Consider the following 25,875-nt stretch of genomic DNA (forward strand, 5'->3'; position numbering starts at 1 on the left):
GGTTCCAGGGAAAGAAGGAGGAGGAAGTAAAACAATAATAACTGAAAAAAACAAAAAAGAGAGAGAGAAGTATTGCCTATGGACTCTACAGAGAAGAGGTGAAGATCTATATACACAGCCAGGAGAACGCGAAGGGGAAGAGGAAGGAGTCCTTGCGGGCACCGGAGAGGGCAGGGGGCCGGCAGGGCCACATTGGCACAGGAATAGGGTCGGACAGGAAGGGGCTGCTGCGGGGGGAACAGCTTCTCTTTAAATTAAAAGCAACACACACACACAAGTGCTTCGCGCCACATCCCACGGCACCCGCCGCACAGGCTCCAGACACACAAGCAGGCACTCTCTTCCCATACAACTTAAAAAAAAAAAAAAACACAAACCCAAAACCAAACCAAAAAAACCCGACAAGAGGTCCCTGGCTTTGACTTGGAGATTAAAAAAAAAAAAAAAAAAAACAACAAACAAACCAACACCACTTTTTCCTTGCTTTAGAAAAAGAACCCCCTCTCTTGCCCAGCCACGGTGCTTCCCCCCTTCCAGCCAGAAGAGGCCACGCGCTCCCCAAAACCACAGATCCACGGGAGCTGTTTTGTTTCTCAAACACATCTCAACTGCCTTTGTCCTCAGGAAGACTCCAGAGCAACCAGCCTGTCACAAACGGCACTGCGGGAAGCTCCGCACGCGCGGTGGTGGTTGGTTGTTGTTTGTTTTGTTTTTTTTTTTTTTTTTGTTAAAGCCATTGTTTTTCCTCTCTGTGAACTAGAAGGATCAGCCCAGAACATGCAATAGCAATTTCAGACCTTCCTGTATGTGCTCCCTCTGAGGTGGAACCTCTTCAAGTCTCCTCCAAAGTTTAGAGCCCCAAAATGTGTTTTGTTGGAAGGCAGCTGTCAAGCACACCCAAAAATCAAGCTGTCTTTCGGGAATGATTGGATGAAGTACTACAGTACCCATTTGGGGGGGGGGGAAAAAAAGAAAAAAAAAGGGGGAAAATTAAAAAAAAAAAAAAAAAAAAAAAAAAAAAGGAAAATAAGCAGTTCTCCAGTTTCTTCACATACGGGGGATGCCAGGCTGTAACCAATGCCCTCAGGTACTCGGAGAGTCTGGGCTCCCTGCTCCGGTTGTATTGAACAAGCCTGGCTGGCTCCTACCTCCAGACGTGGCCATCTGAGGACAGAGGGAAGGACACTCATCTCTCCCAAGAGGGGACAACACAGCAGCTGGGATGGCCTTGGTCCGGTCTCAGTGGTCCGTGTCACACAGGTTTGCTCCAGTTCACAACACGAGGGTTGGAGGATGCTGGTTTGACATTTCTCTTGTACCCGTTTCCCTTTATGAAGGATGAATTTGTAAACCTTTGGCAGTTCCCCCCCTCCCCAGCCCCAGCCCAAATACTGCCCAGCGGGGTTCACAAGCACGTATTTAATTAGCATCTGCTGGGTCCATCCTCCAGTGCCAGCTCTCCCTCCCCTTCTGGCTGATCGTTCGGGGTTCCATGCACACCCAGGTACTGGTTTTATCCTGGTCCGTCAGGCTGTGGTCTCCTGGGCCGCAGTATATGGGGTTTATCGTATCCTGGTGAAGAGGTTGAGAACAGATACAGACTCCTGGCAAGAAAAGACAAAGCAGGTGCTGAGTTGTGCTGCAGCAATTACTCCCTGTGCTGCTGTTGTGGGTTTTTTTTTTTTTTCCCCCTTTTTAATAAAACAGCCGCTAATCTGGTGAGGTGTCTCGAGCTCAGCACATGATCTGAGCTCACCATTCAAAGTCCAATACCATAAATATTCCCATGTTTTTTTTTCCAAGTGCTAACAGGGAGCGTGGCAAGCAGGTGTGCCGTCCCCGCAGGAAGCTGCGTCCCAGAGCCCTCAGGAACCAGGGAACACCCAGGAGCGAGCAGTGCCTGCTCCCCACAGCTCAGTCCCTAAGATCACCCTGCCAATCTCCACTGCCTCCGCCAGAACAGCTCTCCAGCATCTGGCACAAACCGCTCTCGGTGATGGAGAGTTATCCGTGGCAGCATCCACCAGCCCATCTCCACCCAAGCCACCACTTTAAACAGTTTCTTAAGGAACCAGGGGATAAATCGTCTCTGAGGACCGAGATAGTTCATAGCAGCATGTTACAGGGAAAGACTCTTTGTCGGGGAGTGTGGTGATGGGACGGGGGATAATGGTTTTGAGCTGGAAGAGGGTGGATTTGGATTGGATGTTAGGAATAAATTCTTTGCTGTGAGGGTGGTGAGACCCTGGCCCAGGTTGCCCAGAGAAGCTGTGGCTGCCCCATCCCTGGAGGGGGTTCAAGGCCAGGTTGGAGGGGGCTTGAAGCAACCTGGTCTGGTGGGAGGTGTCCCTGCCCAGGGCAGGGGGTGGCACTGGGTGGGCTTTAAGGTCCCTTCCAACTCTAATCATTTTATAATTCTATAATTCTTAAAGATGGTGGGCTCAGGAGAGCTCCCCAAAATGCTGCCACATTGGAACAGCCGGGAGAAGGACATTCTGTCACTCTGCCTTGGGCACACAGAGGCAGCCTTTTATTTCATCTGACGGCTGCAAATCCCTTTTTATCTCAGCCAAGTTTAACCCTTCACTGCATCCAGCCCTCAACCTGCAGGACGTGGTGAGGATGTCAGGGGAAGGCGGCCGAACAGAGCAAGCCTGGACGAGATTCACCCCCGAGGCCGAGCCTCCTGCAGGACACTGCTACAGCCCCCGCACAACGCACCCATACCTTTGTCGAGCGAGTTTTACTGAAGACGTTCCAGAAGCGCAAGGTTTCATCTCCAGCTCCTGTAACTATGGCCTCCCCATCAGGGGACATCGCCTAAGGCCAAGAGAGAGCAACCTTTAGCATATGTCACATTTTTGAGGTTGAAAACAGATCTTCATTGTAATGAATGAGAGACATTTAACTCTCCTTCCCACTTGGCTGGCAGTGAGAAACCCAACAACTACCTCTGCCTTCATGTGTCTTATCCAGCCTCAGTAGGTGTCAATTCGAGCACTTGCATCTTACGCAGCCATGGAACACATGGGTGCAATTATCATCAAAAGGATTCCCGTGTTAAGAAATCCAAGCCATTCGTAATGGAGGCTATTCCTCCCCAGATCATAAATACGTGTTAAGGCAGGAAGTGTGATATAACTGGTATTTGGCAGCTCTATTAGTCACTTACGTTGGAATCTACCTCACAAACATCAGCATAATTATAATCTGTTATGAATCCGCTGAAAGCCCTACGTAACAGTAACAAAGCAGGTACGAGATCAATGTGGATTAACTGCAGCAAGCATTTTAATGGCAAATTAGGACTGGAAGCATCAAATTCTTCCCCTGCTGGCAGTCACCAGTGAAAAGTCTTAAGGGAACAAGAAGAGATGCTTTTGCTTCCTCAGAAGAGTTTTGGCAGGCTTTGCTATTCATTAATAAAGCCTCACATTTCCATAACAGCAAATCAAAGTATCCCTCGCAGGCAAGGAAACCCGATACAGAGCATTTTTTCACTGCTTGAAGCGCAGCATTCATATCACCGCCCAGCCCACGGGCGGCTGACAGTGCCACCGGCACCACAGCTTCGGGTCTCATCTCAGCACACACGCAGCCAGAGAAGCGGCTACAGAAGTTTGCAGAGAGGTGGCCATTACTTACCAGATATAGGACTCGGTACGAGTGCCCTGTGAGCTTTGCTACTTGAGTTAATGAGGGGTATTTCCAAACGAGGATCTGGTTCTGCGAGTATCCGTGGGTACTCACCTGGAAGGGCAAAGGGAAATAGGTGTTATGCCTCCTAACGCAGGGCAGCTCCGCAGCAGGACGGTGCAAGGAGGAACTTACCAGCTCGTTGGCGTGTTTCGACCAGGCCAGGTTGCAGACTTGTGACCCGGTGTCGATGCACTGCAGAGGCTGCCCCGTAAGCGTGTTCCAGAAGCGTATGCAGCGGTCCGCGGTCCCACCACCGGAGGCGAGGAGTCCGTGCTGGTGCGGAGACCAGGCAATCGCTTTTACTGCTGCAAGATGCTCTGTGTATTGCTGGACAGGACTCAGGCTGGAGTGATTCCAGACAAGGAGCTGGCAGAGAGGAGAGACGTGATCAAACTCGCGCTGCAGTCATCTGTCCGCAACACCCACAAACCACGATGTTGCACTGGGACTGATGAGGGCGGTTGGGCAACAAGAGGGTTTCCCACAGCTCTGCCCCAGCACAGGCATCTCCGCTCTGCACTTGCAGCCCTGAAGCCAGTCCCACCGGCCACTGCGCTCAGCTGAGGAGTCACTCTACAACTCGGCCACAGGGAAGCTAACGGCCCTTAAGTTAAGCTTATGAAGCCAAAAACACAGCATCACTGAACGTGAACTCCAAGCCTTCTTTTGTCTTTATGGCTGTATTATTCCAGAACACATTCAGAAATATGCTCGAGTTCACTAGAAGTTATTCCGAGCAGGAGGAAGTTGGTACAACCATGCTGTCACACAGACAGCAGGCAAATTCACTACCTAGCAACCCGCTCCGAAGGGCTCCAAACGCTGCTTCTCCCCAACAGATGCTTCTCCCATATGGTGCTCAGTGAGTTTCAAGCCGTGTTACAGGTATTAGAACTTATATAGCTCTAAACTCGGTTTTCTCCTGCATATATAAACACTATTGCAACAAACTTGACTGTACTCTACCTAAACAAAGTCAGGAAGTACAGCTCAGCAGTGGCTTTGCTGAACTCCAACCCCTGAGTCAAGCTATAGATTTAATTAGCCAAATACAAAAGCAAAACTAAATCTGCCTTTTTAATTTTATTAGAGAAAGGAGACAGAGCAGAAGCTCAGCATGACTTATATTTGGACACAGTCCAACAACTGAAACAGAAAGTCCCTTTCAGAGAGGCTGAATATCCTTAAAGAAAGGGAGTCTGATGTTTCTTGGTGAAGATCTAGAGATGTTGAACCTCCTATGGCTCCTCGGAAGTACTCTACCTTATTATCATTTCCTCCAGAGGCCAGGAGCTGGTGGTCCGTAGACCATTTGAGCCCACAGACCTCCTGCCTGTGGCCCTGGAGCCGCCGCTCTGATTGCAGTGGTGGGGTGCGGATGTCCCTCTGAAGGATCATCCTGTCACGACTCCCAGAGGAGAGCTGGTCCGCGTTCCACGCCAGGGCACCTGTAACGCAGGCAGAGCACAGGAGGATGTCGTGGGAGTCCTGCGGGAGCAGCTGGGCAGAACTCAGCCACCACAGCTGCCGAGGTTTTAAAAAAAAAAAAATAAAAAAAAAAATCAGTGTTTAAGGACCTCCAGACTCCCCACTGTCTGAAGTCCTAAAACAGTGTACAAAGAAAGGTACTGGAGTGATCGCTAAATCACATTTCACAGCGCAGCAAAGCACAGAAATAGAACTCAGAAGGTGCCTTGAGTTCCCAAATCTCACTCCGGCATTCAGATTCACAGCGCCTCTGGGCAAAAAAAAAAAAAAAAAACAATAGTCCCCGCAGAATAAGAGAACTGGAAATCTCAGTGCGGGGCAGCCTGCCTGCAGGGCTGAAACCGGAACCAGTGGCAGTGAAAAAGATGTTGTAACCAAACCTAAAATGCCTCAGACACGGAGGAAACACCTGCTGCAATACTCAAACACCACCACACCCAAGATCAGAACACCACAATTACTAGATGATAGCATTTTGAAAGACTGCTCGAGACATAGCAGTGAATAAATATTGATTCTGCTACTTTTTGAGTTCTGCTAGTTCAAGCAGATCCCTTGCTTAGAAGGAAAAAGTTCAATCATGAAGAAATGAAACACGTGAAACCTCTGCCTCCCACCTCCTTACCGACTCTGGCCGTGTGCCCCTCCAGCATGGAGAGCTTTTTTCCTGCAGCTGCATCCCAGATCTGTACAAAGCCCTTGTGAGTGCCAACGGCTACCAAGTTCCCCTGGACAAACAGAAAACCACCATCAGTAAGTAAAGACGGACTTGAAACAAAAGCTCGAAGCTGAGGAAAACACTCGAGAGAAACCTCACAAGATGGAAAATATCCAGAGTTCTTCCATCTTTCATCTTTTCCCCAGGGGGGAAAAGAGGGCCAAGCAGCCTGGCTGGAATATATTTATTGGAGCGTTATATTGTCAAGATCTGGAGAAGTGATTTGCTCCTCTCCCTCCCACATCTCTTAGCAAATGCCTCAAGAACCTCAAGATAGAAGAGGTTGCTCTCCATCCTCTCTCATTTAGCAGAGAAAAGCAGTGCAGACAGGAAACAGGGCCAAAGGTAGGGGCAACCCAACCTGGCAAATCGACACATGGCTACAGGACCGGTGCCACAGGCAGGGGTTTGGCTAATTAGACCACAGGACTCGCTTTGAGAAACCTGGTCTGCTGGGGCCTGACAGGGTCCTGCCTGTTAGAGAAGGGGAAGAGCTTCTTTGGTGAAGAGGGCTTTAAACCAGAGTCACCAGGGTAGGGGAACCTCAATCGATCCCACTCCTACCAGTGTGATGCCAATACCAGTATTACGAGGCCCAGAGCCTGGAGAAGGCTCACAGGTCAGGAGGAGAACACCCAGGGTACAGCACAAAGGCATTCCAGCCACTAAGTTGGCTTCATCAGGGCCCAAATTCAACACCTCTGTACAAATACATGTAGCGTGGAGCATGGGGAATAACAAGAGGAGATGGAGACACACACAGCCCTGCAGGGCTGTGATCTTATAGGCATCACGGAGACGTGGTGGGATGGCTCCTGTGACTGGAGTGTTGGACTGGAAGGACACAGGCTCTTCAGGAAGGACAAGCCGCGGAGATGAGGAGGGGGTGTCACCCTCTATGTCAGTGACCAGCTGGAGTGCATGGAGCTCCACCTGGGGATGGATGAGGAGCTGACCAAGAACTTATGGGTCAGGATTAAAGGGAGGGCAGGGACAGGTGATGTTACAGTGGGGGCCTGATACAGGCCACCCGACCAGGAAGACTGAGTGGATGAGGCCATATATAATATGAGAGCAGCCTCATGTTCATAAGCCCTGGTCCTCATGGAGGACTTCAATCACCCCAGTATCTGTTGGAGAGGCAACACAGCAGGGCATAAGGAATCCAGGAGGTTCCTGGAATGCGTTGATGGTAACTTCCTTCTCCAAGTGATAGAAGAGCCAATAAGAAGAGGTGCCACATGGACCTTGTTCTCAGCAACAAGGAGGAGCTGGTGGCAGGGAACATGAAGTTCAAGGCCAGTCTTTGCTGCAGTGACCATGAGATGGTGGAGTTCAAGATCGTTAGGGTGACAAGGAGGGTGCACAGTAAGCTCACTATCCTGGACTTCAGGAGAGCAGACTTTGGCCTCTTCAGGGATCTGCTCAGCAGAGTACCATGCGATAAAGCAGCGGAGAGGAGAGGGACCCAAGAAAGCTGGTTAACGTTCAAGGATCACTTCTTCCAAGCTCAGGAAAACGCCACGAGGTCTGCATGGATGATCAAGGAACTCCCGGAGAAAGTCAGAAAAAGGAAGCCTACAGAGGGTGGAAGGAAGGACATGTAGCCTGGGAGGAATACAGAGAAATTGTGCAAGCATCCAGGGAGAAGGTTAGGTAAGCTAGAGCCCAGACAGAGTTAAATCTGACCAGGGACATCAAGGGCAACAAGAAAAGCTTCTCTGGATATGTCAGTGACAAAAGGAAGACTAGGAAAAAGTCTCCAGAGGGAAACAGGAGACTTGGTCACCCAGGATATGGAGAAGGCTGAGGTACCCAGCAACTGTTTTGCTTTGGTCTTCATCAGCAAGTGCTCCAGCCACACCGCCCAAGTCACAGAAGGCAAAGGCAGGGACTGGGAGAATGAGGAACTGCCCACTGAAGGAGAAGATCAGGTTCAAGACCATCTAAGGAACCTGAAAGCGCACAAGCCCATGGGACCCGATGAGATACACCCACAGGTCCTCAGGGAGCTGGTGGATGAAGCTGCTAAGCCAGCATCCATCATATTTGAGAAGTTGTGGCAGCCCAGTGAAGTTCCCGCTGACTGGAAAAGGGGAAAGATAACCCCCATTTTTAAAAAGGGAAAAAAAAGAAGACCCAGGGAACTACAGGCCAGTCAGTCTCACCTCTGTGCCTGAGAACATCATGGGGCAGATCCTCCCGGAAACTCTGCTAAGGCATACAGAATATAAGGTGATTGGTGACAGCCGACATGGCTGATCATGCTTGGTGGCTGCCTATGATGGAGTTACAGCATTGGTAGGGAATGGAAGAGCAACGGACATCATCTACCTCAAGCTGTGCAAAGCATGTGACACTGTCCCACATGACATCCTTGTCTCTAAATTGGAGAGACGTGGATTTGATGGATGGACAACTTGCTGAATAAGGAACTGGCTGGATGGCTGCACCCAAAGAGTTGCGGTCAACGGCTCAATGTCCAAGTGGTGACAAGTGACGAGCGGTGTTCCTCGGGGGTCAGTACAGGGACCGGTGCTGTTTAACATCTTTGCTGACAACATAGACAAGGGCACTGAGTTTGCTGATGACACCAGATGGGATGCCATCCAGAGGGACTGGGACAAGCTGGAGAGGTGGGTGCATGTGAAGCACAACCCCAGGCTGAGCGGAGAATGGCTGGAGAACAGCCCTGAGGAGAAGGACTTGGGGGTGATGGTGGGTGAGAAGCTCAACATTGAGCTGGCAACCTGCACTGGCAGCCCAGAACCCCCCCGCACCCTGGGCTGCATCCCCAGCAGCGTGGCCAGCAGGGCGAGGCGGGGGGGATTCTGTCCCTCTGCTCCGCTCGGGGGAGACCCTCCCCTAGTGCTGCCTCCAGCCACCAACATCAGAAAGACATGGAGCTGTTGGAGCAGGGCCAGAGAAGGCCATGGAGATGCTGGGAGGGCTGGAGCCCCTCTGCTGTGAGGACAGGCTGAGAGAGTTTTGGGGGGAGGGTCAGCCTGGAGAAGAGAAGGCTCCGGGGAAACCTTAGAGCCCCTTCCAGTCCCTAAACGGGGAGGCTCCAGGAAAGCTGGGGAGGGACTCTGGATGAGGGAGGGGAGCCCTAGGAGGAGGGGGAAGGGTTTGACACTGAAAGAGGGGAGATGGAGACGAGATGTGGGGAAGAGCTTCTTTGCTGTGAGGGTGGTGAGAGCCTGGCCCAGGTTGCCCAGAGAAGCTGTGGCTGCCCCATCCCTGGAGGGGTTCAAGACCAGGTTGGAGGGGGCTTGGAGCAACCTGGTTTGGTGGGAGGTGTCCCTGACCAGGGCAGGGGGTGGCACTGGGTGGGTTTTATGGTCCCTTCCAACCCAAACCAGTCTGTGAAAACACATTTGATTTATGATGCATATAGGGAGCTTGGGGACACAGAGGAAAAGAACCCAAGTAGTTAAAACCCGTGAGGAAGAAGCTACAGAGCTACAACAGTAACGTCTAAATTACAAGCGTTTCAGCTCTCACTGAATGTCATACTGACCCGTTCTGACCAGCCCACAGATGTTACAGAATCTCCTTCCACAGAGAGATCACACAGTCGGGTTACCTTGAAAGTAGGACAGAATGGAATAAGAAACACTTGTTATTGTCATGCTACACTATTAGCTGTCTCACAGACTAGTACCTTAGTCTGGGAAATAGCATTGCAAGTGCTTAATCCCTCACACAGTACATTCCACAGCTCTGAAAGATGCTATGGCTGAAGACCTACAGCAACAGGTACTGCACTCTCCAGACACTGCTGATCATTTACCTGGCTGGTACAAGCGCTCCATAGGTAAACACAAGTCCCAAGGCCAACACTGAGGACGTTAAGAGAAGACCAGTCCACCAGGTTCAGGTAGAAGTCATCCTGCAGCTCTGGGGCATCCAGCACTTTGAAAGGAATCTTCGAGATTTTCCGAGTTGGTTTTCGAGGTGATCTTAGCAGCTTCTGACTGTTTACAAAAACAGATATAAATACAAATACAGGATCTTATATAGATGGCAGACACAGATGTAGCCACCTGTACATGTATTTCTATAGAAATGCACAAAGAGGCTGCAAAATTCTTTCCAGCAGGTGAGACTGGAAGGAATTTGGTCCCGTTTCTATAAAGGAGCAAGGGAGCAAAAGGTAAACTGACTACTGAAAGTTAGCCAAGACATATTAATTATCTAGGCAGGTTGGGCACCTGCAGAAATTCTTAGAACTTGACTATCCCTACTTATTATCTCTCCCCAGATTCCCAAAAGCAACGCACGTAGTGGTTTTGGGTGCCTTAGAAAGAAGCCCTAGAGAACCTCACTGAATCCTTTGTCTCACCCGTTCCCTTCTCGGGGGCTGTGGACAATCAGTATTACCTTTTGTTGCTGACAGGAGACAGGGAATACGGTGAGACCTCGTTGCCATCATCTGGACTGGAGCGTTTTGTGCTGAGCGAATACTGCATAAAGCAAATACATCAAGTAAGAACTCAGCACACCCAAGACCTGCACTGGTGCCTAATGCCTAGCTAACTCCAACACCCACGGTCAGATTTCCCAGCCTTTTCAGTTCCTCCCTTTTCCAGGCACTCCAGAACCATACAAAAACCCTCATCTCCACTGAAGTCCAAAAGCTTGATTTGGTCATTTACCACACTGTCCAAAAAAGCTTGGTTCCAACTCAGCTTCCCTGCCAGTACAGAAATAGGAAGTAAGCCGCTTGCTGCAGATACTCATGTTCTCTTTACAGGCCACCAAATTTTGTTATCAACAAAATCTTACTCAAATATATCTTATTCAAGGTCTCCCCGGAGCCTTCTCTTCTCCAGGCTGAACCCCCCCAACTCTCTCAGCCTGTCCTCAACAAAATATCTTACTCAATCCACAACACTAGCTCACTTGCACTAGCAGCTCAGCAGAACCATGTGCTTTGCTCCTGGGATGCACATGTGCAACCTCCATTGGTTTTAACGCAAAGTAAGCAACTCACAGTGAAGAGAGACTTCTTCTCCGGGGTGGACGGCTGCAGCCTCCTGTCTTCTGTCTGTGGGTCTTGCACCTTCTCAATCCCTGCTCCTAAGAGTTCGTTCTTCAGCAAGGCAGAGTAAGCAAGCCCATCTGTGAATCAAATGAGCGCTTAGGCAGGGAACTCGGAAGCAGCAAACAGCCCTGCAAGGGAGTGGCAGGATCACCTCTGCCTGACTTGCACATTCACAGGGCCCCAGTTTCGAATCCAGACTAGCAGCAACCTTCCCCTCCTTCTACTCCATCAGGAAAGTGCTTCCGTGGCACAAAAAAATCAAGGGATACAAAAAGCCTCTCGCTTCCCAGATGCTTACCAGAAGCCTATTGAGGTGACCTGGTATTCACTCTCGTGATGTGGGCGTTTCCTAAAACACCAGCACGAGTTTTTGCTTAAGAAGGAAAGTGCCAGCGTTCCCTTTATTTCCAAACCCACCACCAGTCTGAAATAAAAGCATGGCATGAGTGGTAGAAAGGTGGGCTCACCTTTGCCATTGTCCGATGTTGCATCCTTTGCTTTTCTGTTTTGACTTGGTGATTTTTCGTTTTCCTGAAAGGGAGAAACATGCTATAGTCACACAGAAACCTCATGATATACAGTAAAATAACAGTGTCTCCTGGACCACGGGGGTGGCCTGTTTGAAGACATGCATTCAAAGGAACTCTTTTGGGGAAGGAAAAGACCATGGTGCAGAAGATAAGCAGAGCAATTATACTAGCCAAAATAAGATGCACCATTTCCTCAGTTCCAAGAGTGAGCTGTAGGAGAAGGGAGCAAAGCTTACATTTATTCTGTGGAAGTTGATGCTCCAGTTGGCCCCAGCTCTTGAGGGAATGAATCTGTCACCATGCTTACTAGGAGAAGACATTGGAGAATTGGAAGGTGTAAGGGTTCTTCTCATCTCTGCTACCTGAATTAAAGAATAAGAGACACACACAAGAATGAGTGTTAATCACAGCAGAGGTCTGAAAAACATCCGTGAGGTCTTGTCAGAGCTGAGTATGCCTAAGCAGAAGAGCCCTAAGCATTAGTTTATCCCCTTAACAGAACTAGGAAGCACATCAGGGTCCAATTGTCATGGGAACTACTGTCAAAAGAAGCAATTAAACAGCCTCTTTCTCACTGCTCCTTCTCACGCTGACATTGTCAAGGCAAACATGTGGAAGGCTGCAGTGGGGCAGGCTGCTTGCAGGGTAAGCAGCAGATTCCTCTACTGCGGTCACATTCTTTTTCATAGAATAATTTATGTTGGAAAGGACCCCGGCTCAGAACAGGGCTAATTTCAAAGTTACACTGAAGGACACAGCCTCATCCAGTCCAGTTTTCAGCATCTCCAAGGACACTGACCTCACAAGCTCCCTCTTGCAATGTTTGGACACCCTCACTGTGAACATTTTTTCCTAATATCTAACTGGAATTTCCCCTGTTGCAGCTTGCATCCATTGCCTCTAACCCTTCCACTGTGTAGCTCTGAAAAGAGTCTGACTCCATTTTCTCCATATCCACCCACGTGGTAGTTGGAAACAACAATTTAATCCCTCCAGAGCCTCACCTTCTTCAGGCCAAACAACACAGGTCTCAGCATCTTCCTGCTCCAGCCCCCCAACCATCTTGGTGGCCTCCACTGGACTAGCTCTATCTTGTCAAGCCCTACAGTTGGCTTCTTTGTTTGTTAGCCCTCAACTTTTTACGTTCTCTGTGTACTTCCTAAGATTATTTAATAAGGCAGCATTACTGAGCTACATAATATCTTAACTCCTTTTTGCAACCCAAACTGAGTTTATATATTCAAAAGCTTTGTTGAAATCAAGTTTTTTGGTTATTCCTAGAACAGCTCAGGAACTCACACCTGCTCACAGCCCAATAAAAGACTAAGGTTTGCTTCAAAGAGGTCCCCTATCTTTCAAGAGAAACCGTCACAGGCAAGACAAACAACAATTTAACAGTCAGACTAAGCCCGTTTAGCACAGCCCATTTGTACTTACACAAGGCATTGTGTTTTCATTCTGTATGTTGATTTGGCGTAGGAGCCGTCTCTCGTAATCCTGGTCCATGGTGGAAAGCAGAGGGGCTGGGGAGTTCAGCAGGCTCAGGAATTTATGATCATGAAGTCAAATGATAAATTTGTCTGCTGCAACAGACAGGGGAAGAAAAATGCTAAAATATTACACCCCTTCATATGAAAGCAGCCTCTTCAGAATCTCCTAAGCCTCTTCTTTAAACTTGAGACCACTTTTCCTCTCCAGAGCATTGGTATCAAACATGTGCTGCACAGGACAGCTAATGGAAGCGTTTTTCTGCTGCCAATTCACACAAGCAGAAAACCAGCATTTTGTGTGTGACAGGACCTCAGCAGGCAACCACCTCCACTGGAGCAGAGACTGCCAGACTCAAAACCAGCCTGTAGACATGAACTGCAGCAGCAGAGTTTAGGGAGCCTTCAGTACTCAGGAATGATAAAACCAGACATCTTCAGCCTGTCCCACCACAGCCAGACCCGTACATTGAGCTGGAGGCCTGACAGCAGCACATACCACTACGGAACACTTTTAGCCACCTTAGAAGTATTGCAGGCTTTTAGTACTACGCACTGGAGGAACACAGGTAGCCCCCCGGGTTAACATTCAAGGCCTGATGCCCATACTGTGCCAAATATTGCTCCCGGCTAGCATAAGGCTAGCTCACTTATGGCTATACAGTCTCTAAGCAATGTTAAGCATCTTTCAAGCATACCTTTCAGGATCAGGGCTGCCTCATAGCCTAGATTTGGCTGGCTAAATTGCAACAGGCATCAATAAAAAACAGCTTAGCTAACACTACTGCAAGGATATGTAGTCACAACCCTTCTCTGAGCTCTTAAAGGCACAGACCAGCACCGTTAGTGTCCAGCCTCCGCAACAAAATGCCAATGCCAGAAAAGACACACCAAGTTGATTTTTCAACCCACAATAAACATCTCCAAAGGGAAAGGTGGAATCTAACACACACACATCACACAAAAAAAAAATCCCCACAATACACAGGCACCTGGAAGCTGTGCAGAACCTACAGGGATTTTTATTCACTGTTATTGTATAAACATTTACGGCATCTGGCCAGAGTCCCGGCTACACAAAAGGAGCTGCCTCGAGTTACAAACTTGTGGCAAAGTCCAAGAGGCAGCTGCGCCCAACCAGCTTCTCTGAGAGACAAGCTACACACTGCCACACTCAGGGCCTGCCTCGAACTGCCTGCAGCGTCCTCCACCAGCAGGAAGGTTTGCTGGGAAGAGGTTTACCTCCAAGAACAGAAAACCTACCCAGGGTTTACCATTAAAAACTGGAGGCAAGTTCCCAAGCTAAGAGGGGGACATCAGCACACGCTGTAATCCAGCAAGACGTGATTAAGCATGACAATATTCTATGAAGTTAGCTTGAAAGCAAGATAAAGCACACAAACTCTGGACTACAGTCATCTGTGAGCTAGCAGAACTCCTTGCCTTTTATCTAAGCCACTTGTTAGTACTGAAACTTGGACTTCTTACAAACACTGAAATGCAGAGGCCTTTTCTTCCTTGCCATTAAAGCATGGCAACGCTTTTACAGGAGCAGCCTGAAAAAGACAGTGCCAAGCTGTTTGTGAACACACCTGCTTACCTCTGCCCCCTCCGCCCCCATGCTTTTTGCATTTAATACATTTCTCCCATATGTTCTTTCAGAGGCAAAACTGGAGAAAACTATCAAATTTAACTGCAATCAGCTTCCACCAAACGAAGTGAAGAGTCAGAGATGGTATTATTGTGAGTGAGAAGTTAGAAAAGTCTGTAATGCTATTAATGAACGTTAAAAAAAAATTATTAGTGCATCTGATGTCTAACACTCTCCCTCATTTTTAAGTTGCCTTATCTACCCATCATCTTCCAAATCTACCTTAGAAGTTAACAGGACCTTTCAAACCAAGCACTTCAAAAAAATGCTGCCCCCTCCCCCTCCTTTTTTTTTTTTTTTTCTAACACTGGGAATAAAAGATTCATAGATTGGTCCAGGCCGGAAGGGACCTCCAAAGGTCATCTAGTCCGACCTTCCCGCAGTCAGCAGGGACACCCCCAACTAGAAGAGGTTGCCCAGGGCCTCATCAAGCTTCACCTTGAATATCTCAAGGGAAGGGGCCTCAACTACCTCCCTGGGCAACCTGTTCCAGTGTTCCACCACCCTCATAGTAAAGAACGTTTTCCTAATATCCAATCTAAATCTCCCCTTGATCTCCCAAGATCAGCTTGCAGAACCCACACCAGGAGCATGATCAGCTGGGGAACACCACACATTTGAAGCATCCTCCCAAAATGGCTCAGCACATTATTCATGAGAGCTCTAGATCCAGTTACATAGCAATGTGACATTTTAAATTCTGGATATGAAACACATTTGCTTTTCATTTGAGTTCCCATCTGTACAAATTTTGACTACAGCTTCTAATCAGAAATACAGTATACACAGAGCAAACAGCCGAAGAGACGGCACAGACAGAACATGGCAATAATACCAATAAGCCCAAACAACCTTTTCCAGGCTTCGGATGCTTCAAAATAAACCATCAACATAACATTAATTGTATTTGAATTACCAAGACATCCCCTGCCCCCTTTGGCCCTGTCTAAAGCTGGAAATATATTCAGTTTTTACATTTAACAGTTCTCCTGCCTTTGGTATCCTCAGAGTCTCTCACTTTCACCAGCACCTCTCGTGTTTAAAAAATGTACCCACCCAGTTACCTTCCAGTTTTAAGAAGGGCACAAACAACCTCTGGAACAAAAAAAGGTCAGGGATTGTCCAGTTCTTGCTCTGCTCAGGTAAGGACACGTCTTGAATCAACAGAGCCAACACAGCCTACGTTTGTTACCCCCTTTTCAACTCTTGCTAAACATTCCAAATAGGTACGGGCTCCCTCCCAAATAACGGAGAAACGATTTTGCAAAATAACTGCATTCATTTCCCTGCCACCCTTGGCATTCTGCATGCCGGCTTATTAAAACCAGATCCATACCAAGAAAAAAAAACATTGAAGTATTCGAATACATTAAGGTTGGGTCAATAAAAAGAACAAAACACACTTGTTCAGTGCTTTGCCTGGAAGTATTGTTCTGAAAGTAATGTGAACTGTGATAAAATCCAGCCAATTAAAAGACAGGACACAAGGTGCATAAAGAAACAGTCAGTCAGAACAAATTCTTTTTTAGGAATCAGAAAAACCCACCAAAACCCACCTTTCTTTTCCAAGCATAAGCTTAGTAACAAAATAGTATCCAAAAAGAATATGTAAGACCCCTAGCTCCTTGAAATCTTTTATTTCTTCAACTAAAAGAGAACTTACAGCCCACATACTCCCAGTCCTTATGGCAAAGCCTTTCTTACTCTTTCAGGGGAAATGGAAAACCCACCCGCTCCCCGCAGACAAATTTAGAGTTAGTAAGAACCTACCCAAAACCAGAGATGCTCCCTTCTCTTTGGGCCTGGTTTTGAGGTAAAACCGTGTCATTATTCAGGTGCTGAATATTTACAAGCTCTGAGGAAGAACCCTGTCGTTTACCAAGGGCAAATGGATGGGGTAAACAAGTACTTAGTCCTCCAATTGAAATCAAACCCAGACGTCCTGCTTCCCTAAAGCCAAAATTTTCATCTTCCAATGATTTATCTGAAACCCATTAATAGGCAACACCTGCAAATCAACAAGTTAAAGATCTCAGCTGGCAATGGAAAAGGTAGCCCATCTCTCCACACCAGCTGAAGAGCCCTGCACCTCCTTTGTGCCAGCTCTGGCCCTTGCCTGACCACACCATGTGCCTGTTTGGCTGAGGGGACAAAAAAACCCACCCTAACTCGGCCCCAAAGGGTTTTTTTTCTGCTTGTTTAATAAGCAGCACCTCCACCTCCGCCTGAAGTACTGTAAGAGTATTTCCAGTTATAGATTCTTTGATTTCCCAGACTTCTGAACAAGCTGTAAGGAAAAAAGGAAAACTAAACCATAGCATTTTTGCTATACAACAGTCAAGACTATTACGAATGCATCCAGAACTCTAGAGCTCCCCAGCACCACGGCAGACATTGACAAGAGCAAGATACTCTGCGTTTGGCCAACCTGAAGTAGAGCTCATCCACATTTAACCCAGAGAAACAGAGTTTACATATATTTACTTTTTAAAGCTGCAAGTCTGCAAACTCTTATCCAGCGATTTATTAAGGTATTAGTGTGAAAAACAGTTATAAAATTAAGCATAGCCCTATACAACGGAAGCAAGTAAAGCTTAATTTCGAAACAAACTATAAACTATGCTGCCTCACACTTGTGTAAGAAGATTGGTCACAACTAGACACTGCCCAGGGACCACACTAACAGCAATGACAGCATTAATTCAGTGTTACGGTGACAGACAAGACCTCCACCCTTAAGCCTCACTCCTGAAGGCTGCAGAGAGATTCAATACTCCACCAATAAATCAAGATGCTGCATTACTGCAAGAGCCAGCACATTGCATCAGTGTATTTCAGAGCATCATACATAGGCGACTACCCTTTGCTGAGGGTCCTGCAAAAATCCATGTTATTTCACAGACTGGTTCGGGTTGGAAGGGACCATAAAGCCCACCCAGTGCCACCCCCTGCCCTGGGCAGGGACACCTCCCACCAGACCAGCTTGCTCCAAGCCCCCTCCAACCTGGTCTTGAACCCCTCCAGGGATGGGGCAGCCACAGCTTCTCTGGGCAACCTGGCCCAGGGTCCCACCAGCCTCACAGCAAAGTTGTTCTTCCCCAGATCTCATCTCAATCTCCCCTCTTTCACTTTAAAACCATTACCCCTCATGCTATCACTACATTCCCTGATCATTTCTGCCTTTCCAAAGCATCCTCCTGCCCAGGGAGCTCGCAAATCCCTTTACACACTCGCTACCATCGCTCTCAAATGGCCCTATTCCAAAAAAAGCCAACTTTTAGGTGACCAGCCACAGGTGTAAACTGAATTCAAGGTTGATTTGAAAGGCTGAGTAGCTCAACAGCACAACCAAGACCTTATTTTCATCTCCTGCCTGCACTCAGCCTCCCAGTTTTGAACAGATGCTGCAATTCTACACTAAGTTCAGGAGACAAGCAGCAGGCACAGCTATCTGTGCCTCCTTTCGCCTCTGGTGCCAGAACACATCACCCCTTCCTCACAGGTAAGGGCCCAGCCCGCAATTCAGATTGGAGGTGACAAATATTTGACTTTCTGCAACTCGCTGCACCTCTACCTGCACTCACAAACAAGCTACAAGACCTCTCACCACCCTCCAAGTCAACTCCTGAAGCTAATTTAAGGCTTTGTGTCTACCCTTCCCAAAGCAATGTACAGTCCTGACAGGATGAGAGGGGAATTCTGGCCAGCAAACCGCAGGGCAATAGTACTAATTTAGGACACTCAGGCCACAGCATGCTGCAGGAAGCCTGTGTGAGCCAAGGATGAAGGATTCATCACAAAGAGCTCTGGACCTGGCACAGACTTTAAAGCACCAGTGGAAACTCAAGGTTGTAACACCTTCAGGAAATGGGAAAATCTCTGTCTTTGGAAGAGCCTTTACTAAAAATAAACACCTCCTTCCACTAATCTCCTCAGTACACCATCACAAGTTCCAAAGTTTTTCAGCAGGATTTTCATACACAAAACAGTTGTTCTTAGATGCAAGCCCTCATCTGAGGAGAGCACTCCAGGAAGTCTACCAAGAACATTGCTGTTGCTGCCTCCTTTACACAGATGATGCTCAGATAATCACCATCGCTTTCAGCACAGATGTTTTTCCTAAATCCACCTTCTCTCTACAACGGGAAGAAAAGAAGGGAAGCCGGCAGAGTCAGGTCTGCACACTGTACTCAAAAGACAAGGACATTGTCAACTCAGGACTCCAATACAGGTGTGACAATTACAGAGATCAGCCTGTTGGAGTGAGTAGCACCCTGCGCTGTCATACCCAGGCAGCTGCCAGGCCCTGAGCTGAGGGGTTTCCAAGTTCACTTCAGCCAGCTTTTAATAATTTAGGAGAACTGTAGATTTGTTACTTTACCTTCATGGATGACGTTTTCATTCAATACACATCCCACTGCGGTGTACAGTAGTCTGTGAGGAGCACAGGGTTTATCTAAATGAACATGACAATCATGTACTCAGCAGGGGATTGCTCAGAAAATCGCCACCATTAAAACCCTTTTTATTGCCTCCAGGTAGCGATTATTTTATCTTTTCACCACACTGCTCCATAAATAAGAGGACCACGCCTGCTCCCAGGGAATTTGAAATAAAGTACAAAGTCTTGAGCAGTGCAGGAGGCCGTATGCTAGGAAATACATGGAGCATGAACACGTAACACACGCTCAGTGAGGGGGCACCTGTGTGTCATCTCTTGCCTGTGGGTCAAAAGGCAATCTATGCACCTAATTAGGAGAAAGTCTCATAAGAGGTTCATCTATTATGAAAGCAAAACACGTAAGAGGCAGCAGAAAAAACACTCTCCGGTTTTACAGCTGCAATAATTAGCATAAGGTACCTGGGTTAAACAGTGTTTGAGCACCTTTTTTTCTGGCGATTACAGAGGCTCTGTCAGAGCTCTGAGGCTGAGTTAAAGATCAGACTCAGCCCTGGCAGATCACTCTTGAGAAACACCAAGTGCTGAATAAGTTCTGCTACTCCCATATGCTCCGCTGCTCCTGCGGATGCAAGGAAACAGGTTCCTGTGCCTTTGTGCTGGGGCAGAGCGAAGCACTACCCCCTTCTGCAGATGCTGGAGGATCTGCTGGGGAAGGAGCTGGGTACAATTCCCTCAAGTTACTACTTGAGAATGAGGGGATCCGTATTAACCTCGCCACATTCGGCTTTGAGATTTCCTCTCGGTCCATGAACCTGTGCCAAACTGATGCTCCTGGATGTTGCTGCCCTTCCCAACTCACGCGCTAGAGGAAGCGACCAGAAATCAGGCAGCTTTCTCGGTTCCACCTCGCTGCCGAGCCTTCCCTGGGATACAAGAGCTGAGCATTGGAGCCACTGGCCGAGGAAGCAGGGGACAAGTTGCAGCAACAGCACTTCTGTTTCCATTGTCACCTGATGGCAGTTTTCCCCACATAAATACACATTATGGACAAGTGACTGGACACACAGGCAAAACGTAGGTTCTACTTTCAGCTGCTCGTCAACCAGCATATGACGGCACTCGTTTTGGTGATTACATTTACTCATGTATTTATTTATTCTGCATAACACCACAAAGTGTTTAAGAAGGAAGTTGGGATGGATGAAGTACTTGGACCTCAGGGACATGGGGCCTTATTAAGGGTGGAGCTTTTCCATGTTAGGCACTCTAGACTCAAAGAGGACTTAATGAAGAGTAGAGGGAAGCACAAGAGAAAGGCCAGTGCATGCATTTGGTAATATTTTACAGAACCTTCAGGGCTTTTGTTTGTTTGTTTAGTAGTTTATATGCTCTAAGCACTACATTTTTTCACAGAGCTACTAACTTTAATAATATTCAGTTACCCTTAAAAAAAGTACAAGAAAATCCACATAATATGGTTGTCCAATTATGTTATATCTCAAAAGGGAGTATAAAAAGCTAAAAGCACCAGCTCTAGATAAAAGGTCCGCTTTATTGGAAACCATATCAGAAGTCAGTGCACTAAAAGCCAAGATTAAAAATTCACAGCATCCTTGTCCATGGAGCTTTACTGAAAAGGCCAGGCGATTCAAAAGTCTGCTTCATCAGAGAATCACATAAAAGTTTTAGTTTCTTGGGTTATTTTCCTGTTTGTCCCCAAACTCCCTATATGCATCACAAATCAAATGTGGTTTCCTAGAATCACAAACTCGTTTAGGTGGGAAGGGACCTTAAAGCCCACCCAGTGCCACCCCCTGCCCTGGGCAGGGACACCTCCCACCAAACCAGGTTGCTCCAAGCCCCCTCCAACCTGGCCTTGAACCCCCTCCAGGGATGGGGCAGCCACAGCTTCTCTGGGCAACCTGGGCCAGGCTCTCACCACCCTCACAGCAAAGAAGTTCTTCCTAAGATCTACTGAAGGTTCAGCAGTGTCCCTTGTCAACCCGCAAAAGTGTCACAGAATTCAGAAAATGCAGCAGCTTCAGTCAAGAGCCCCAGAAAATTCTACTCCTGAATTAAAAATAATAATAAAAAATTTTAAAAAATCAGTCTTGAAGATGAGATGTTATTGCCAGCAGGGAAACTGCTCTGCAAAGAACCTTTGGCATGAAATACGAGGCTAGCATCATTGAACACAGCAACTCGGTAAGAATCAGCACTTCACAAGGGAATGAATACAACACCTTCAAGAGAGCTACAAATCAAGAAAAAAAAAAAGTCATACACGCAATAATGCCTACAACACCTTCGACAGACTCCAACACGACCTAACAGACCTCACTGCACTTTAATGACTCTTCCAGCAGAACCCCTCCCCTCTCACCATGCACAGAGGATGCTCAGTTTGGCCTTTTAAGACCTCAAGCCTGTAACTTGCTAAAGGTACGGATTACTTCTGTTTGCAAAATGTCAACAACACATTAAAAAACCTTAATGAAGGACACAGTGATATATTTAACTCCTTCAGGTCCCCAAAGGCCATTGGATGGACAATGGCACTTCACCAACTTGTGCTGCGCATTAACAAGCAACTTTGGATAAAAGTTTCTGTCGCTGCTTCGTAGTTCTTTTTAGTACTAGAGGCCACGCCACAAAAATCTCTGCTGCTCTTCATGTTATCAGTTTGATCAAGAAACCAAGAACTAGTGAAGCTGAATTAGCCTCTGGCTCTTATCACACCTTCCCAAAGCGGGCCAGGGTGCGCTGGCCGAATGCAGGCTCTATGGCAAGAGCTCTGGCTAGGCCAGACAGCGCCCGGGGTCCAGAGACATAGTGACCGTTAACACTCTCGTCCGATGCCAGAGCATTAAGATAGACAGACTCCGAGGACAGCAGTGGCCGTTGCACGGCCCTCTCAGGGGTGGCCTGGCACAGAGGCCAGCCCGGCACGGGGACCCCCAATCACCCAGCAGGAATAAGGTCCTATCCTGTCAGGTCCGGCACAGCACCACAACAAAGGCCCTCCCAAGGAAGCGCAGCCATACCGGCCCAGCACCACTCGCCAACCGCCCGCGGCTCTGGGCGCGGGGCAGGCCCACAGGCCGCCGCCCGCCGTCCCTCAGGGCCCGAGCTCGGGCTAGCGTCTGAGCTCAGGCCAGGGCCCTCCTAGCAGTATCCCTCTCCCAGCCAGGTTCCGAGCCGCCCCGCCGTGACAGCGGGTCCGCTGCCCGCCCTACCTGCCCGGCCGGCACGGCCCGGCCCGGCACGGCCCCGCTCCGCCTCCTCCTGTCAGTCTCCGCCGGCCCCAGCGCTCCCCAATATGGCGGCCGCCTCCGCCGCGCTGCCCCCTCGCCCGCTCGGCCCCGCCCCCGCCCCGCGCGGGGCACGACGGGAGCGCGCCCCGCCCTCCCCATTCGAATCAATACAAGCGGGCAGCGGCGCGCGGCGCCATGGCAACGGCGGCCGCCATTTTGGAGCGCGGTCCGCGGCGGGGCCCGGCGCCCCGCACCGCCCCGGGGCCGCTTCCCGCACCGCCCCGGGGGGCTCGCCCCGCTCCCGCACGGGGCCTCGCACCTCCCTGCTAATTAAAAACACGTGTGTTGACTAGGACGGACAGAGCACAGGGCTCCGTCCCGGCGGGCGGTGCAGCCCGCAGGGCAGACCCGCAGCCGTTTCCCCGTGAGGTTCAGGCCGGGCCGCGACCAGCCCGAGGTGCCCGGGGCGGGGGAGAGCGGAGCCGGCCGGGGCGGGCCCGGTGATGGCGGCGGTGCCGCCCCGTCCCGCCCCCCCAGTCCCGCCGTGACCCCGCGGCCGATCGCTTCCAGGGCGGCCCCGGCTCCCGATTTGAAAATGCAGGAGCGGCTGCTGGTGCTGCTCTGCGCGCTGGCGCGGCGGCGGCGGGCGGGAGGACGGCGGGCCGTGCCCAGGGCCGGGGCCATGCCCGGGGCCGCGGCCTGGGACGGGCCGCAGCGGCGCGCCTGGCTCCGGCATTACTACAGCCAGCGGCAGAAACGGCTCATGACGGTGACTGGGGCGGGGGGGGCATTGCGGGGACGGGGGCGCGGGGGACGCGACACGACACGCGGGGATGGAAAGGGGACACACACAGGGGACAGGCAGGACACGGGCACACAAAGGGTGGGAATGTGGGACAGGAAGGACATGGGGGATACGGGTTATGAGGACACAAAGGATGGGGACATGGAGCACATGGGACAAGGACAAGGGGGGGGACATGGGTCATGGGGACAGAAAAAATTGAGAACGGGGGAGATGTGCAGAGCACATGGTGCAGAGATGGGAAGGAGGGGATCACAGAGGTCACATGGGGGACATGAAGGACACGGGGGGCACGTGGGTCCTGGGGTCACAAAGGATGGGGAACAAGGGGATGTGCAGGACACAAGGTGCAAAGGTGGGAAGGGTGGGGGGCACACGGGACCCAAATCACAGGGACAAAAGGATGGAGACATGGGCGACATGCGGGACACATGGGTCACGGGGACACAAAGGATGGGGACATGGGGAACACTAAGGTGTGGTGAGCACATGATTCACGGGGACACAAAAAATGGGGTACATGGGGGATGGGAAGGACAGGGAGCATGGGGGGGGGATGCACAGAGGTCACATGGGGGACCCAAGTCACAGGGACACAAAGGATGAGGACATGTGGGACATATGGGACACAAAGGACATGGGGGGACACAAGAGGAAAGTACAGGACACAAGCTTCAGGGATGGGAAGGATAGGGGCACAGGGGGACACAGAGGTCATGTGGAGGACCCAAGTCACAGGGACACAAAGGGTGGGGACACATGGATCATGGGGACACAAAAAATGGGGAAAGGGGGTGTGCAGGGAGGGGAAGTATGGAGGATACAGAGGGGACACGTGTGACATGAAACACAGGGACAGGAAGGATGTGGGATACAAAGGACATGTGGGGGACACAGAGGTCACAACGGATGGGGAACGTAGTGGATATGTGGGACATGGAGAGAGGGACAGAAAGGTCAGGGGGACACGAAGGACAGCAGACTTGAAGGACACGGAATGTGAAGCCAGGCACAAAGGAGAGGGGATGCAGAGAACATGAGGACATGAAGGAGGGGTGACATCAAAGGTGGGGGACACAAAGGGCCTGGGGACATGTGGCAGGGAGGACAAGCTGTTGGGAGGGGACACAAGTGGAACCTACTTCCCTGGGTAGTTACAGAGGAAGGTGAAAAAAGCTTCTTTTCAGCTTAAAGATGTTTTTTAGACTTTTAATAACAGAAAATCAATTCCCGGGGAGGGGCCAGGAGCACAGGTGCTCGCACCCCCTTCCAAATCTCCACCGAGCTCGCCGTTCACTCAGGTGGTTGCAGGAAAGCAAGTAATAATCGTTAAAAAATTAAACCACAGAGTAAGTGGCCACTCCAAAAAGGGACTTTTCCAGACGGCTCCTTGTCTGCGGCACCTCCTGCCGGGTGACAGCTATGGCTGGGCGGGTTTGCAGTGGGCTTTCCCAGGAACAGGAAAATTTAGTAGCCCATTTGGGACCCCTGGCCAGATGGCACCAGGTGTCCTCCCTGCCCTGAACAGGTTGCTGGAGCTGGATGGTCTCTGGGGAGGGGGCTCCCAGCGAAGTGCGGGATGGGGGCCGGGGAAGCGCTGTCTCACGTCCCTCTTGTCTCCCCGCCGTGCTGCAGCTCCTGATCGCCCGCCGGAGGAGAACCAGCTGCTACTTCTACCCCCGTGCCTGGCCCAGCATCAGGGGCGCCGACTGGTGGGAGCGGGTGGTCTTGAAGGAGTTCGGGCCCCAGGACTGGCTGGAGAAGTTTCGGATGTCCAAGGAGACCTTCTTCTATGTCTGCAACCAGCTGCGGCCCGGGCTGGCTCCACACAGTGCCCACTTCCACCCCACCCTGCCCCTGGAGAAGAGGGTGGCCGTGGCCCTGTGGCACTTGGCCACCAACGTGGAGTACCAGACTCTCAGCCCACTCTTTGGCGTGGGGCCCTCCACGGTGCAGACGTGTGTCCGGGAGGTGAGCTACGCTGTTGTCTTGCTGCTGAAGCCCCTCTACCTCCGCCTGCCCAACGAGAAGGAGCTGGAGAACATGGTACGCATCTTCCGTACCCGCTGGGGCTTCCCGCACTGCATCGGTGCCCTGGACAGCCTTCACATCCCCATCCACCCTCCCTTGCGCCTCAGCGCCGACTACTGCAACGGCCAGGGCTGGCATTCCATCCTCACCCAGGCCACCGTGGACGGGATGGGCCAGTTTTGGGATGTCTCCACCGCCTTCCCCGGCAGCATGGAGAACAGCGCGGTCCTGGAGAGCTCCAGCCTCTGGGTGCTGGCCAAGGAAGGCCGGCTGTGCCCCAACCCTCCTAAGAACTTCATGGGGAAGGCGCAGAAGTACGTGCTGCTGGGCGATGCCACCTACCCCTTACAAGACTGGATCCTCAAGCCCTACCAGGAGGACGAGAACCTCACCCAGCGGCAGCTGCGGTTCAACTACCGCCTGAAGCGGGCACACAGCGTGATCGAGAACGCCTTCCTGCGCCTGAAGGCCCGCTGGCAGATCCTCCTGAAGTGCGACGACTGCAGCCTGGAGCTGCTGCCCACCCTCGTCCTGGCCTGCTGCATCCTGCACAACATCTGCGAAGCCCACGACAACCCCTTCAACGAGGAGTGGCTGGAGGGCACTGAGCCCACCGAGCTGCCCAAGCCCTGCCAGCCTGCGCCCGCCGCCATGGAGGACGGCCGGGCTGAGCAAGTGCGGGAGCTGATGTGCCAGTACTTCGAGAGCTGCGGGGAGGGCTGACGGGGCCAGCGGGGGAGAAACCACCCTGTGCATCCTGCTC

The 25,875-nt window shown here is 50.3% G+C and overlaps 2 protein-coding genes across 5 annotated transcripts; one reads left to right on the top strand and one right to left on the bottom strand.

Annotated features, from left to right (window-relative positions):
* Positions 1–729: 729 nt before the first annotated feature.
* On the bottom strand, positions 730–13,065 carry FZR1 (fizzy and cell division cycle 20 related 1). 4 transcript variants are annotated; one of them, XM_074163696.1, is made up of 13 exons: positions 12,920–13,065; positions 11,719–11,844; positions 11,420–11,483; positions 10,902–11,029; positions 10,289–10,371; positions 9,699–9,882; positions 9,426–9,491; positions 5,813–5,915; positions 4,963–5,147; positions 3,832–4,065; positions 3,646–3,750; positions 2,728–2,820; positions 730–1,604 (listed from the first exon to the last, which is right to left on the bottom strand). In XM_074163696.1, exons 1-13 carry the CDS (start codon positions 12,986–12,988, stop codon positions 1,563–1,565), a joined length of 1,482 nt encoding a protein of 493 aa, XP_074019797.1. In that variant the 5' UTR covers positions 12,989–13,065; the 3' UTR covers positions 730–1,562. The 4 variants fall into 4 exon arrangements, with proteins under 4 accessions (XP_074019797.1, XP_074019798.1, XP_074019799.1 ...); XM_074163697.1 differs by having other exon boundaries at positions 11,719–11,840; positions 12,916–12,988; XM_074163695.1 differs by having other exon boundaries at positions 736–1,604; positions 2,722–2,820; positions 11,719–11,840; positions 12,916–12,988.
* Positions 13,066–22,958: 9,893 nt separating this feature from the next.
* Positions 22,959–25,835, top strand: LOC141475566 (uncharacterized). The gene is made up of 2 exons (XM_074164005.1): positions 22,959–23,045; positions 24,717–25,835. Exons 1-2 carry the CDS (start codon positions 22,959–22,961, stop codon positions 25,833–25,835), a joined length of 1,206 nt encoding a protein of 401 aa, XP_074020106.1.
* Positions 25,836–25,875: the final 40 nt, after the last annotated feature.

Source organism: Numenius arquata, chromosome 25 (genome assembly GCF_964106895.1).
Source record: "Numenius arquata chromosome 25, bNumArq3.hap1.1, whole genome shotgun sequence".
In the NCBI taxonomy this organism is placed as follows: domain Eukaryota; kingdom Metazoa; phylum Chordata; class Aves; order Charadriiformes; family Scolopacidae; genus Numenius; species Numenius arquata.